General features: G+C 33.3%; 3 protein-coding genes across 3 annotated transcripts in view; 1 reads left to right on the top strand and 2 right to left on the bottom strand.

Annotated features, from left to right (window-relative positions):
* Nucleotides 1-15,561, top strand: part of LOC134728049 (uncharacterized) — a 64,493-nt gene that overhangs the window by 34,221 nt on the left and 14,711 nt on the right. The window contains exons 4-5 of the mRNA XM_063592448.1: nt 2,495-3,079; nt 5,168-5,289. Of these exons, the coding sequence (XP_063448518.1) occupies nt 2,495-3,079; nt 5,168-5,289 (707 nt within the window). The remainder of the gene's footprint in view (nt 1-2,494; nt 3,080-5,167; nt 5,290-15,561) is intronic.
* Nucleotides 7,074-8,192, bottom strand: LOC134681498 (uncharacterized; the record flags this gene model as incomplete). Its single annotated transcript, XM_063541135.1, has 1 exon — nt 7,074-8,192. A coding segment is annotated over one exon (1,119 nt), but the record flags the coding sequence as incomplete, so codon positions are not given.
* On the bottom strand, nt 10,047-13,885 carry LOC134681497 (serine-rich adhesin for platelets-like). The gene is made up of 6 exons (XM_063541134.1): nt 13,786-13,885; nt 13,592-13,732; nt 12,626-13,372; nt 12,477-12,595; nt 12,162-12,327; nt 10,047-11,770 (listed from the first exon to the last, which is right to left on the bottom strand). Exons 1-6 carry the CDS (start codon nt 13,883-13,885, stop codon nt 10,047-10,049), a joined length of 2,997 nt encoding a protein of 998 aa, XP_063397204.1.

Below are 15,561 nucleotides of genomic sequence, written 5' to 3'. Positions count from 1 at the left end.
AACATTACATACCTGTAGATCAGTGAATTGATTATAAATATTTCATTTCTTTGAATTATGTAATATTTAAAGATGGACTCAAACTCATTTTGTGTATAGAATATAAAATTCAATGTAATGTTTAGAATAATAGTTTATATTAGGCTGTCGAGCTGTACGGTTGATATACAGCTTTATGGGTGTACAGTTTATGGACAGCTTAACAGCTGTACGGTTTAAATACAGCTTTATAGCTGTACAGTTTATATACAAATTTACAGATGTACGTTTGATATGCATCTTTAGATTATAAACTCATCATAGAGACCAAGATTAAAATTTGTATTTACGCCAGACGCGGGTTTTGTCTACAAATAACTCATCATTGGAGCTCGAATCCAAAAGACTTAAAAAGGCCAAATAAAGTACGAAGTAGAAGAGCATTGAGGACCAAATTCTAAAAGATTTCCGAATACAGCTTAGATAATATATTCCCGAGGTAGAAAAGCCTTAGTATTTTAAGTATTCGTAAGTTTTGTGAACAGTTAATTTTTAAATATAACCATTTCAATGATATGTCATGTAAGCAGAGAGGTGCTGACTACTAGGCTGGTTAAACCCTCGGGGAATTAAAACTCCACCAGCAATGACATCGACCCAGTGGTTGAAAATAAACTCAACATAGATACCAGGACTAAATTTAGCATATAAGCCAGACGCTTTATTGAACTGTACATCAAAATTACTTGTAGTACAGTAGCTGTGTAGATTAATATAATAAAACATCGCAAGTGTACTGAACGACTCAAAAAACGCAACACTCATTTTGTTGATTTTGTTTTACCAAATCTTGTTTGATTCTCTTACAACTACTTTTCATTCTTATCATACTTTTTTCTCCTTACAAAAAATCAAAATCTAACTTACCTGTGGTTATTGAACATACCGAATTTTTGAAGTCGCACGAATTTCCTAAAGCGAAATTTTGGACCCATAAAGATTGTTTCAGTTTTTTTTTGCTTTGTAAAACAGTTCTTTCAATCCTTTGTCTCACTTAAATCAGTTTGAAAATGTTGCATCTCCATTTTGCCAAGACTGAGAAATTAAAAAAAAATGAATTAACCCTTAAGAATACTGCAAACATTAAAACATAATCGTGCTGCAACCACACTGTATGACTTCAGAAACTCGTCTTTCTGTCCTTCCGACAACAATACAAGTAGACAAAATTTGTTGCTGGCCATCAATGAACAGATCAACGTGTAGTGACAATGAAACTTCAACAGAATTTGATTACCTAACATCATTTGCAAGACATGTTTACGGCCGCAACGTCAACTGCTTATCAAATTACTGAGTGCCATTGAGTACAGATTCATGCCATAAATGTTTCCCATCAACTGAATTGTCAAAAAATCGACTGAAGAAAAACCTTTAAATCCCTCAAGTTCCAACCGCATAATTGCCAATTAATTGGTTGAACAAATGCAAAATCAGAAGGTGTAAAACAGAACTCAAAACATGTCAAACAGAATTTGTTGACCTTTCTGACAATCATTTTGGCGTTTGTAAAAGGCAGTCATCGCTTTTGACAGTGACACATTCATTCAAAAATAACACAAAAATAATCTAGTGTTGCGTTTCTAAAGTCGATCAGTATATTTTTAAAATTATCATTTATTGCAAATTGGCCATACCTCATTATTCAGTAATATAGTTTCCGTGTAATGTATAAAAACATACTGAACGAATAAAGAAAATACAAACAAAGCATTCCTCTTTTACTTATAATAAAAACAACAATGTGTGTCACAATATGTGTATCAGTCCTGTGAGAAAAACATAATTCAAAGTATAAAAAAAAAACATAAAAAATTCCAAATGATACTTTTTACAGCTTTTTATCGACTTTCGATTTTAACCTGTATACCCTTTTTGGCATTCAAAATACATCAAGTTATTATATTGATATTTCACAAGTTCAGTTGTTTACGGTGCAGACACACAGACTAAATCAACGTCTTGTCCATGTACAGTAAGGTAAAGTTAGCTAGTGATTATTGAATATCGTTTCTTGATATAAAAAAACAACCCCGAAAGGTCATTAACATACACAGATTTCGTCATATATTTTATTATGAAATCAATTACACTCATATATTATCGGATTTCTAATGTTTGGCTTCGAGCATTCGCACGCAGGAAATTATTGGACGTGTTTTTGTCAATATATTTCACATGACTATTAAGAGTTATTGCGGTTTGATTCTTAACAGGATGTCACAAACTCCATAAGAGGAGATGTCAGTTAAACTTTGTCTGAATTAACATAAAAGTTTTCATTAGTTAAACTTTTGCATCATGTTTATATTTTGTGTCTACATGTTTTGTATAAAGAGGGCGATTTAAGAAGGTGTGTCTTGTTTCATCTTTGTAATCATGCATTCTACGAAAAAACGAAACCAATTGATAATTTATCCGTAAACATGTTATATTGTCAAATACATTATTACAGTTGAAACAGAGAGGACGAAAATAATCAAAAGGTTACAAGAGGGTCTAAACAAAGAACAAAAACCAAGCGAATCAGTTTCTGTTCAAGTAATTACATCCGACGAGATGACCAACAAGAAAGAAATAATTTCGTCTAAAGAACCGCTGACTGAAGTTGAAAGAAAACAAGAACACCACCCTCCGACTGTTTTATTCGACAAACCATCAACAAGTGAAAACAAAGTGAACATAATGAACACTATAACCTCGGTTGCAGAAAAATCAAATATTGACAAAGCTTTGAAAGATAATGATGTCTTTCCTACTAATGATATTAAAAAATCCGGAGAATTCATAAAAATTGATGATATGAGGGAAAATATTTTCGAACAAATGGTTGAAATTCTTGCAAAAGTTAAGGTAGATCAAAACAGAATGACATCTGAGAGTTTGGTAGAATGTGGTATTTGGGATTTTGCAGGTCAGAAAGACTATTATGCCACACATCAGACGTTTTTAAATCCACATGCTATTTATCTTCTTGTTACAAATATATCTGAAGACATATTATCTACAGAAGATGATACCAACTTTGATTCAATTGAAGGTAAGATTTTAAGATCACCGTCAATTATAAAGCAGAACACGAATAACCTTAACCATCTTATTATTGTAGCCAGTACTTGTTACATTTGTAAAACAATCCATTTCTTGTTTGCAACCATCTTTAATTTAAGCTGAACGAAAAAAAAGGATACCCTTATTTCTACAAGTTTGATATTCTGTATTTCTATATTTTCTGTTTACACAATATTATATTTTAGAATTTCAGAATTGATGGCATCAGTTGTAATTAACATATTGTTAAAATATTTATAACAACTGTGACTTAATTTAGTCAACACGATTCTAGTTTATCTTGTACGTACACTCTTAATCGTCTATCAGTTAAATATATTCATCGACTTTTATAAGTATATTTATCGTTGTTGCAACCTGTTCAAATACACACGCAAACATAGCAAATCTATAATACTAAAATCACAAGGTCCAATTTGTCAGCCGTCATCACGTAAAAACGACGAATCAAAGAATTCAACTTTATATATAACTTATATAGTACACAGGTGTAGATTAAAAATTACACCACTCTAGGCCCTTTTGTTTTCCACGTAATTAATATTGCCAATAATTAAGAAGTTCCGGGTCGAGTCCGATACCAATACCAATAGTATATCGACCTGTTACCTATTACCTTATCTGTACGTTCCGCATCTGACAGGCGACCCACCAAACGGTGTATTCAGGATTAATATGCTATATACACGGGTCATAATCACAGGGTTGACACTACTAAAATGTCAAATTGATACCTATTGTAGTATTTTAATCAGAAAGATTTTCTAAGATAACAATACGAATACTAAAAATCTGGACTAAAAATAAGGCGTATAGTTACAGTTTTCAATTTGTTAGCGGGCATGACGTAAAACAGCGAATTACAGAATTCAACTTTATTTATAACTAATATAGGACACTGCTGTTTCGTAAAACAGCGAATCAAAGAATTCAACTTTATTTATAACTAATATAGGACAATGCTGTTGATTAAAAAATACTCCAATACAGGACCTTTTGTTTTCCAAATAATTAATATTACCAATAATTAATAAGTTCCAGTTCGACGGGTTCAAACAGGAAGATTTAAAAGCAAAGAAAACAGTGTATCTTATAATCGGCATGAATTTATCAGATGACAATACTAATACTAAAATAAGGCTTGCGAATAGTTATATACTTTAATTCAGTCACGGACCCGCGATATCACGGGTGTGTTCTAGTAGAATATAATTAAACGATTTCTTTTAAGAAATGTCATGAGAACCTGCACCAATTAATATATGTATCCATTAGCACATTCAACTGTTTAAAGCCGGACAATTGATTTTTCATTTAATGTTAATAAAAAAAATATCAAAAATTACAATAATCATGTTATAGCTGTAATTACAAAATAAAGAGTTGCGATGTTTAGATGTAAATTATCAAATAATTTGTGTCATAATAATAGTGTTATAGTATAAACAAATAGATGCAATAGCTAGGTCATATTAAATATGCCTTTAGGAATGCATTTGTCTGGGGTTTTACTATGGTCAAGAGGACGTTTTTTGTTCTATTTTTTTGTAGTTGTTTTTGCATTATGAACTGTGGATTATTTGCGGGCGTCACACTTACAATGCGAAACTAGCAAATAAACATACTTATATCATTACGATTGTTAAATGTCAAGTAGTCAAGGGAATTAAGATAAACTCAGTGTAAAATGATATGATCTCTGTGTAATGAATACAGTTTATTATAATAAACAACACACTCGTTATGCCTGAGATAAGTGTTTCGTGATTTCTTAGGAAAGTGTAGTTGTTATAAATCAAGGTCAGTAAAACTATTCTACCAGAAAACTGATTATTACAGTTAAACTCAGATCAGATTAAGACTTCAAAAGATCGGACGTATTCTAGAACAAATTCCGAGAATTCTATAAAGAAATATTGAAATCTTTATAGCAGTCCGATCACAAATTATTTTACCTGGTTCAAAGAGAGGTTATAATTTATCCTACTGTTTTACTCGCCTAGTTACGGATAAATGCCGAATACAAGGACAATCTATTTGTTTTCCTTCTATTTAGAATACATTGACTTCTGGTTTGACAGTATTCACTGTCTACGTACAAATTCATCAGGACATGGATTATACCCACCTGTCATTGTAGTGTGCACTCATATTGACGAGTATAAGACGAATAAAGAGGTACAGTATTATGATATACGCATCGTGTTGCTTTCTATAGTATATTTCTGAATATAAAAACACGAATACATTTCAAGATGTTTTTTTAGAAACAGATAATATGGTAACATGTTAGAAGGAAAATGAAGGATTTTCTACTAAGTTTATTGGCCAAAAAGGGAAATAATTGGACAATGTAATTTTCGGTTATATTAACAACATTCTATGAAAATTAGAATATCATCAATTAAAGACGTAATTTGTCAGACGTGGCTTTGAAATTACACGAAAATGGTGATTTACCTTATAGTGGGGCCTTCATTTCTTTAATTGATTTCAATTAAAGTGTAATGACAAAATGAAAACGGATTTTAATAATATAATTTGTCAAAAAAGTTAAACCTGACAGTTGTTGTGACATCCTTCGTAGTGATTCGGTATCCCGCTTATGTGCTGTTGTGCTAGGTTAATTATTTATATTCCTTTTTTTCGTATGTGATTTGCCTATTTATCATTTTGTTTTCCTTTGCTTTCAAGTTTGATTGTTTTTATAGTGACTAAGATTATAGCATAATGTTAAATACCCCTATTTCTAACATTTTAACATAACATGTCTGTTTGTTTTGATCACACATTATTGTCCATACAATGGAATTGTATGTCACTGTCATATGAGTCGGAGATTTAGCTAGCTATGATACCTGGTTGCATCCGTAGTTTTCAGTTTTCAATTTTCATTAGTGAGGGCCCACTGACTACCTAGAAGGGGGCCCGCTCCGGTCACGCTTCAGTGATTCCCTATATAAGCAACAGATATGTTTTCCTGGACACCCCTCTTAATCCGCCTCTTATTTTCTAAATAAGGAAATGCCAGTACCAAGTCTGTAACAGTTGTTTTCCATTTATTTGATGTGTTTGGATTAAGTTTTTACCATTTGATAAGGGACTTACTGATTTTAATCATCCTTGGATGTGTAACGGGAATGGGTTTCACGAGTTCACGGAATATCAGAAAACAGAATGCATTACTAATAATAGAGATTTAATATCAGCCAAATAATATAAGCACAGTTTACAACGAATAATAATACTTTAAATGTTTAGAATGGCGACATGAGACATATTGGTGGTTATAAACGTAGTATTAATTAAAATTTCAACCTGAAGAAGGTGATGTTCAGTGTTTCTTTTTCTCAGTCAGTTTGTAAGTGCCGAACTAACGCAAAACCCTAGAATGACGTCATGAGACATTAGACCGGCACGGGCCGGTCCTACCGGAAGAAAGACCGGTAGGCCCGGTAACATCATAGCTAACTACGGCCAGTACGGCAGTTTAGAAGCTATTATATTTTTACAGAGCGGGTTTAATATGAATGAATTATAAGGTAAAACCAACCACCATTACACTCCCCCTCTCTTAAAAGTAATGTCGGGACGATATTAGTCCAACGATAAAATATTCAATAGATAAAAGTACATACAATATAAAAGAATGCATGTAAACTTATCAAGTCCTTAATTATGTTTTAACATTAGCACTTAATTAATATCAAAGAAAATCCATAAAAATTTCATTTCCAAAACTATTAGCCTTGATTTCTAATTAAATTACTTAAATCAATTTTAATTATAAGAAATTTTAGGTTACAATTCCTATTGCAAATTTAACAAAATACATGCAGTCAATTAACTTTTTCAACCAACTTGCTTATAAATATATAAATAATGAACACTCTAATCATTGTCATAAATTTCACAATCAGTCAGTCGTATATAATAAATTATAGTTCCATAATACAAAAGAATTAAGGTTCCATAGTTCTAAACAGCTGGTCCTTCCATTTTAAGTCTGCAAGCTCCGTACGTAATCTTCGGTTTTTAACCTCCACTTCTCTCCTCTTCTTTCGTTCAAGCTCAAGTTTGGAACCCTCTTTTCTGAGGGTCTCTAACCTTTCCTTAGCCACCTGCCTCGTCATTCCCATAGAGTCCATGCTATTTGATAAGAACAGTAGGTATAAAGATAACTCAGTCTCATTCTCTGGGATGGCCGGCAGCTGAATCGGAGGGTAATACAGGCAGGATGTCTGGCTGGAATTTTTGGTAAGAGCGATTGCAGAATACCAAAAGGAGGTATTATAATTCCTAACCGTAGCTGTAGAAGTAGTAGCTGTAGAAGTAGTATATGTAGAAGTAGTATCTGTAGAAGTAGTATCTGTGGAAGTATTATCTGTGTAAGGAGTATCTGTCGAAGTAGTATCTGTGGAAGGAGTATCTGTCGAAGTAGTATCTGTGGAAGGAGTATATGTGGAAGTGGTATATGTGAAAGTAGTATATGTGAAAGTAGTATATGTGGAAGTAGTATCTGTGGAAGTAGTATCTGTGGAAGAAGTATCTGTAGAAGTAGTATCTGTGGAAGTAGTATTTGTGGAAGTAGTATTTGTAGAAGTAGTATTTGTAGAAGTAGTATCTGTAGAAGTAGCATCTGTGGAAGTAGTATCTTTGGAAGTAGTATTTGTAGAAGTAGTATCTGTAGAAGAAGTATCTGTTGAAGTAGTATCTTTGGAAGTAGTATATGTGGAAGAATAATCTGTAGAAGTAGTATATGTAGAAGTAGTATATGTGGTAGTAGTATCAGTGGAAGTAGTATCTGTAGAAGTAGTATCTGTTGAAGTAGTATCTGTAGAAGAAGTATCTGTAGAAGTTGTATATGTGGAAGTAGTATTTGTAGAAGTAGTATCTGTAGACGAAGTATCTGTAGAAGAAGTATCTGTATAAGTAGTATCTGTGGAAGTAGTATCTGTAAAAGAAGTAGCATCTGTAGAAGTAGTATATGTGGAAAAAGTATCTGTTGAAATAGTATCTGTAGAAGTAGTATATGTAGAAGTAGTATCTGTAGAAGAAGTAGCTGTAGAAGAAGTATCTATGGAAGGAGTATATGTGGAAGTAGTATATGTAGAAGTAGTATCTGTAGAAGAAGTAGCTGTAGAAGAAGTATCTATGGAAGGAGTATATGTGGAAGTAGTATCTGTAGAAGTAGTATCTGTAGAAGTAGTATATGTAAAAGTAGTATATGTGGAAGTAGTATCTGTGGAAGTAGTATCTGTAGAAGTAGTATCTGTGGAAGTAGTATTTGTAGATGAAGTATCTGTTTCAGTAGTATCTGTGGAAGAAGTATCTGTGGAAGGAGTATCTGTAGGGGTAGTATCTGTGAAAGGAGTATCTGTGGAAGAAGTGTCTGCGGATGGAGTATCTGTAGAAGTAGTATCTGTGGAAGTAGTATTTGTAGAAGTAGTATCTGTAGAAGAAGTATATGTGGAAGTAGTATTTGTAGAAGTAGTATCTGTAGAAGAAGTATCTGTAGAAGAAGTATCTGTAGAAGTAGTATCTGTGGAAGTAGTATCTGTGGAAGAAGTATCTGTAGAAGTAGTATATGTGGAAGAAGTATCTGTTGAAGTAGTATATGTGGAAGTAGTATTTGTAGAAGTAGTATCTGTAGAAGAAGTAGCTGTAGAAGAAGTATCTATGGAAGGAGTATCTGTGGAATTAGTATCTGTAGAAGTAGTATCTGTAGAAGTAGTATCTGTAGAAGTAGTATATGTGGAAGTAGTATATGTGGAAGTAGTATCTGTAGAAGTAGTATCTGTGGAAGTAGTATTTCTAGAAGAAGTATCTGTTACAGTAGTATCTGTGGAAGAAGTATCTGTGGAAGGAGTATCTGTAGGGGTAGGATCTGTGAAAGGAGTATCTGTGGATGAAGTATCTGTGGATGGAGTATCTGTAGAAGTAGTATCTGTGGAAGTAGTATTTGTAGAAGTAGTATCTGTAGAAGAAGTATCTGTGAAAGTAGTATATGTAGAAGAAGTAGCTGTAGGAGAAGTATCAGTAGAAGTAGTATCTGTGGAAGTAGTATTTGTGGAAGTAGTATCTGTAGAAAAAGTAGCTGAAGTATATGTGGAAGAAGTATCTGTTGAAGTAGCATCATCTGTGGAAGAAGTATCTATAGAAGTAGTATCTGTAGAAGTAGTATCTTTGGAAGTAGTATTTGTAGAAGTAGCATCTGTAGAAGAAGTATCTGTTGAAGTAGTATCTTTGGAAGTAGTATATGTGGAAGAATAATCTGTAGAAGTAGTATATGTAGAAGTAGTATATGTGGTAGTAGTATCAGTGGAAGTAGTATCTGTAGAAGTAGTATCTGTTGAAGTAGTATCTGTAGAAGAAGTATCTGTAGAAGTTGTATATGTGGAAGTAGTATTTGTAGAAGTAGTATCTGTAGACGAAGTATCTGTAGAAGAACTAGCTGTAGAAGAAGTATCTATGGAAGGAGTATATGTGGAAGTAGTATCTGTAGAAGTAGTATCTGTAGAAGTAGTATCTGTAAAAGTAGTATATGTGGAAGTAGTATCTGTCGAAGTAGTATCTGTGGAAGTAGTATTTGTAGATGAAGTATCTGTTACAGTAGTATCTGTGGAAGAAGTATCTGTGGAAGGAGTATCTGTAGGGGTAGTATCTGTGAAAGGAGTATCTTTGGAAGAAGTATCTGTGGATGGAGTATCTGTAGAAGTAGTATCTGTGGAAGTAGTATTTGTAGAAGTAGTATCTGTAGAAGAAGTATCTGTGAAAGTAGTATATGTAGAAGAAGTAGCTGTAGGAGAAGTATCAGTAGAAGTAGTATCTGTGGAAGTAGTATCTGTAGAAGAAGTATCTGTAGAAGTAGTATCTGTGGAAGAAGTATCTTTGGAAGTAGTATCTGTGGAAGAAGTATCTGTTGAAGTAGTATCTTAGGAAGTAGTATTTGTAGAAGTAGTATCTGTAGAAGAAGTATCTGTGAAAGTAGTATTTGTAGAAGTAGCATCTGTAGAAGTAGTATCTTTGGAAGTAGTATTTGTAGAAGTAGTATCTGTAGAAGAAGTATCTGTTGAAGTAGTATCTTTGGAAGTAGTATATGTGGAAGAATAATCTGTAGAAGTAGTATATGTAGAAGTAGTATATGTGGTAGTAGTATCAGTGGAAGTAGTATCTGTAGAAGTAGTATCTGTTGAAGTAGTATCTGTAGAAGAAGTATCTGTAGAAGTTGTATATGTGGAAGTAGTATTTGTAGAAGTAGTATCTGTAGACGAAGTATCTGTAGAAGAAGTATCTGTATAAGTAGTATCTGTGGAAGTAGTATCTGTAAAAGAAGTAGCATCTGTAGAAGTAGTATATGTGGAAAAAGTATCTGTTGAAATAGTATCTGTAGAAGTAGTATATGTAGAAGTAGTATCTGTAGAAGAAGTAGCTGTAGAAGAAGTATCTATGGAAGGAGTATATGTGGAAGTAGTATCTGTAGAAGTAGTATCTGTAGAAGTAGTATCTGTAAAAGTAGTATGTGTGGAAGTAGTATCTTTGGAAGTAGTATCTGTAGAAGTAGTATCTGTGGAAGTAGTATTTGTAGATGAAGTATCTGTTACAGTAGTATCTGTGGAAGAAGTATCTGTGGAAGGAGTATCTGTGGAAGAAGTGTCTGCGGATGGAGTATCTGTAGAAGTAGTATCTGTGGAAGTAGTATTTGTAGAAGTAGTATCTGTAGAAGAAGTATATGTGGAAGTAGTATTTGTAGAAGTAGTATCTGTGGAAGTAGTATTTGTGGAAGTAGTATCTGTAGAAGAAGTATCTGTAGAAGAAGTATCTGTAGAAGTAGTATCTGTGGAAGTAGTATCTGTGGAAGTAGCATCTGTAGAAGTAGTATATGTGGAAGAAGTATCTGTTGAAGTAGTATCTGTAGAAGTAGTATTTGTGGAAGTAGTATCTGTAGAAGTAGTATCTGTAAAAGTAGTATATGTGGAAGTAGTATCTGTGGAAGAAGTAGCTGTAGAAGAAGTATCTATGGAAGGAGTATCTGTGGAAGTAGTATCTGTAGAAGTAGTATCTGTAGAAGTAGTATCTGTAGAAGTAGTATCTGTAAAAGTAGTATATGTGGAAGTAGTATCTGTGGAAGAAGTATCTGTGAAAGAAGTATCTGTGGAAGGAGTAAATCTAGGGGTAGTATCTGTGAAAGGAGTATCTGTGGAAGAAGTATCTGTGGATGGAGTATCTGTAGAAGTAGTATCTGTGGAAGTAGTATTTGTAGAAGTAGTATCTGTAGAAGTAGTATCTGTGGAAGTAGTATTTGTGGAAGTAGTATCTGTAGAAAAAGTAGCTGAAGTATATGTGGAAGAAGTATCTGTTGAAGTAGTATCATCTGTGGAAGAAGTATCTGTAGAAGTAGTATCTGTAGAAGTAGTATCTTTGGAAGTAGTATTTGTAGAAGTAGTATCTGTAGAAGAAGTATCTGTTGAAGTAGTATCTTTGGAAGTAGTATATGTGGAAGAAGAATCTGTAGAAGTAGTATATGTAGAAGTAGTATATGTGGTAGTAGTATCAGTGGAAGTAGTATCTGTAGAATTAGTATCTGTTGAAGTAGTATCTGTAGAAGAAGTATCTGTAGAAGTTGTATATGTGGAAGTAGTATCTGCAGATGTAGTATCTGTAGAAGTAGTATCTTTGGAAGTAGTATATGTAGAAGTAGTTTCTTTGGAAGTTGTTTATTTGGAAGTAGTATCTTTAGAAGAAGTATCTGTGGAAGTAGTATTTGTAGAAGTAGTATCTGCAGATGTAGTATCTGTAGAAGTAGTATCTTTGGAAGTAGTATATGTAGAAGTAGTTTCTTTGGAAGTTGTTTATTTGGAAGTAGTATCTTTAGAAGAAGTATCTGTGGAAGTAGTATTTGTAGAAGTAGTATCTGTAGAAGTAGTATCTGTGGAAGTAGTATTTGTAGAAGAAGTATCTGTTAAAGTAGTATTTTTGGAAGTAGTATCTGTAGAAGTAGTATCTGTAAAAGTAGTATATGTGGAAGTAGTATCTGTGGAAGAAGTAGCTGTAGAAGAAGTATCTATGGAAGGAGTATCTGTGGAAGTAGTATCTGTAGAAGTAGTATCTGTAGAAGTAGTATCTGTAGAAGTAGTATCTGTAAAAGTAGTATATGTGGAAGTAGTATCTGTGGAAGAAGTATCTGTGAAAGAAGTATCTGTGGAAGGAGTAAATCTAGGGGTAGTATCTGTGAAAGGAGTATCTGTGGAAGAAGTATCTGTGGATGGAGTATCTGTAGAAGTAGTATCTGTGGAAGTAGTATTTGTAGAAGTAGTATCTGTAGAAGAAGTATCTGTGAAAGTAGTATATGTAGAAGAAGTAGCTGTAGGAGAAGTATCAGTAGAAGTAGTATCTGTGGAAGTAGTATCTGTAGAAGAAGTATCTGTAGAAGTAGTATCTGTGGAAGAAGTATCTTTGGAAGTAGTATCTGTGGAAGAAGTATCTGTTGAAGTAGTATCTTAGGAAGTAGTATATGTAGAAGAAGTAGCTGTAGAAGAAGTATCTGTGAAAGTAGTATTTGTAGAAGTAGCATCTGTAGAAGAAGTATCTGTGGAAGTAGTATCTGTAGAAGTAGTATCTGTGGAAGTAGTATCTGTAGAAGAAGTATCTGTAGAAGAAGTATCTGTGAAAGTAGTATTTGTAGAAGTAGTATCTGTAGAAGAAGTATCTGTGAAAGTAGTATATGTAGAAGTAGTATCTGTGGAAGTAGTATCTGTAGAAGTAGTATCTGTGGAAGTAGTATTTGTGGAAGTAGTATCTGTAGAAAAAGTAGCTGAAGTATATGTGGAAGAAGTATCTGTTGAAGTAGTATCATCTGTGGAAGAAGTATCTGTAGAAGTAGTATCTGTAGAAGTAGTATCTTTGGAAGTAGTATTTGTAGAAGTAGTATCTGTAGAAGAAGTATCTGTTGAAGTAGTATCTTTGGAAGTAGTATATGTGGAAGAAGAATCTGTAGAAGTAGTATATGTAGAAGTAGTATATGTGGTAGTAGTATCAGTGGAAGTAGTATCTGTAGAAGTAGTATCTGTTGAAGTAGTATCTGTAGAAGAAGTATCTGTAGAAGTTGTATATGTGGAAGTAGTATTTGTAGAAGTAGTATCTGCAGATGTAGTATTTGTAGAAGTAGTATCTGCAGATGTAGTATTTGTAGAAGTAGTATCTGTAGAAGAAGTATCTTTAGAAGTAGTATCTGTAAAAGAAGTATCTGTAGAAGTAGTATCTGTAGAAGAAGTATATTTGGAAGAAGTATCTGTAGAAGTAGTATCTTTGGAAGTAGTATATGTAGAAGTAGTTTCTTTGGAAGTTGTTTATTTGGAAGTAGTATCTTTAGAAGAAGTATCTGTGGAAGTAGTATTTGTAGAAGTAGTATCTGTAGAAGTAGTATCTTTGGAAGTAGTATTTGTAGAAGTAGCATCTGTAGAAGAAGTATCTGTTGAAGTAGTATCTTTGGAAGTAGTATATGTGGAAGAATAATCTGTAGAAGTAGTATATGTAGAAGTAGTATATGTGGTAGTAGTATCAGTGGAAGTAGTATCTGTAGAAGTAGTATCTGTTGAAGTAGTATCTGTAGAAGAAGTATCTGTAGAAGTTGTATATGTGGAAGTAGTATTTGTAGAAGTAGTATCTGTAGACGAAGTATCTGTAGAAGAAGTATCTGTAGAAGTAGTATCTGTAGAAGAAGTATCTGTATAAGTAGTATCTGTGGAAGTAGTATCTGTAAAAGAAGTAGCATCTGTAGAAGTAGTATATGTGGAAAAAGTATGTTGAAGTAGTATCTGTAGAAGTAGTATATGTAGAAGTAGTATCTGCAGAAGAACTAGCTGTAGAAGAAGTATCTATGGAAGGAGTATATGTGGAAGTAGTATCTGTAGAAGTAGTATCTGTAGAAGTAGTATCTGTAAAAGTAGTATATGTGGAAGTAGTATCTGTAGAAGTAGTATCTGTGGAAGTAGTATTTGTAGATGAAGTATCTGTTACAGTAGTATCTGTGGAAGAAGTATCTGTGGAAGGAGTATCTGTAGGGGTAGTATCTGTGAAAGGAGTATCTTTGGAAGAAGTATCTGTGGATGGAGTATCTGTAGAAGTAGTATCTGTGGAAGTAGTATTTGTAGAAGTAGTATCTGTAGAAGAAGTATCTGTGAAAGTAGTATATGTAGAAGAAGTATCTGTAGAAGAAGTATCTGTAGAAGTAGTATCTGTGGAAGTAGTATCTGTGGAAGTAGTATCTGTTGAAGTAGTATCTGTAGAAGTAGTATTTGTAGAAGTAGTATCTGTAGAAGAAGTATCTGTGGAAGTAGTATCTGTAGAAGAAGTATCTGTAGAAGTAGTATCTGTGGAAGAAGTATCTTTGGAAGTAGTATCTGTGGAAGAAGTATCTGTTGAAGTAGTATCTTAGGAAGTAGTATTTGTAGAAGTAGTATCTGTAGAAGAAGTATCTGTGAAAGTAGTATTTGTAGAAGTAGCATCTGTAGAAGTAGTATCTTTGGAAGTAGTATTTGTAGAAGTAGTATCTGTAGAAGAAGTATCTGTTGAAGTAGTATCTTTGGAAGTAGTATATGTGGAAGAATAATCTGTAGAAGTAGTATATGTAGAAGTAGTATATGTGGTAGTAGTATCAGTGGAAGTAGTATCTGTAGAAGTAGTATCTGTTGAAGTAGTATCTGTAGAAGAAGTATCTGTAGAAGTTGTATATGTGGAAGTAGTATTTGTAGAAGTAGTATCTGTAGACGAAGTATCTGTAGAAGAAGTATCTGTATAAGTAGTATCTGTGGAAGTAGTATCTGTAAAAGAAGTAGCATCTGTAGAAGTAGTATATGTGGAAAAAGTATCTGTTGAAATAGTATCTGTAGAAGTAGTATATGTAGAAGTAGTATCTGTAGAAGAAGTAGCTGTAGAAGAAGTATCTATGGAAGGAGTATATGTGGAAGTAGTATCTGTAGAAGTAGTATCTGTAGAAGTAGTATCTGTAAAAGTGATATATGTGGAAGTAGTATCTGTGGAAGTAGTATCTGTAGAAGTAGTATCTGTGGAAGTAGTATTTGTAGATGAAGTATCTGTTACAGTAGTATCTGTGGAAGAAGTATCTGTGGAAGGAGTATCTGTGGAAGAAGTGTCTGCGGATGGAGTATCTGTAGAAGTAGTATCTGTGGAAGTAGTATTTGTAGAAGTAGTATCTGTAGAAGAAGTATATGTGGAAGTAGTATTTGTAGAAGTAGTATCTGTGGAAGTAGTATTTGTGGAAGTAGTATCTGTAGAAGAAGTATCTGTAGAAGAAGTATCTGTAGAAGTAGTATCTGTGGAAGTAGTATCTGTGGAAGTAGCATCTGTAGAAGTAGCATCTGTAGAAGTAGTATATGTGGAAGAAGTATCTGTTGAAGTAGTATCTGTAGAAGTAGTATTTGTGGAAGT

Source organism: Mytilus trossulus, chromosome 8, assembly GCF_036588685.1.
Source record: "Mytilus trossulus isolate FHL-02 chromosome 8, PNRI_Mtr1.1.1.hap1, whole genome shotgun sequence".
In the NCBI taxonomy this organism is placed as follows: Eukaryota; Metazoa; Mollusca; class Bivalvia; order Mytilida; family Mytilidae; genus Mytilus; species Mytilus trossulus.
This window is presented reverse-complemented; position numbering and strand designations above follow the sequence as displayed.

Excerpts from the sequence above, each read along its gene's own strand:
- LOC134681497 (XM_063541134.1), bottom strand. The coding sequence starts at position 13,885 with ATGCTACTTCTTTTACAGATACTACTTCCACAGATACTACTTATACAG. Across the intron at positions 13,733-13,785 it reads ACTTCTTCTACAGATACTTC|ATACTTCTTCTACAGATACT; the intron begins GTCTACAGATAC and ends CAACTTCTACAG. Across the intron at positions 13,373-13,591 it reads TACTACTTCCAAAGATACTA|ATACTACTTCTACAGATACT; the intron begins CTTCAACAGATA and ends CTTCTTCTACAG.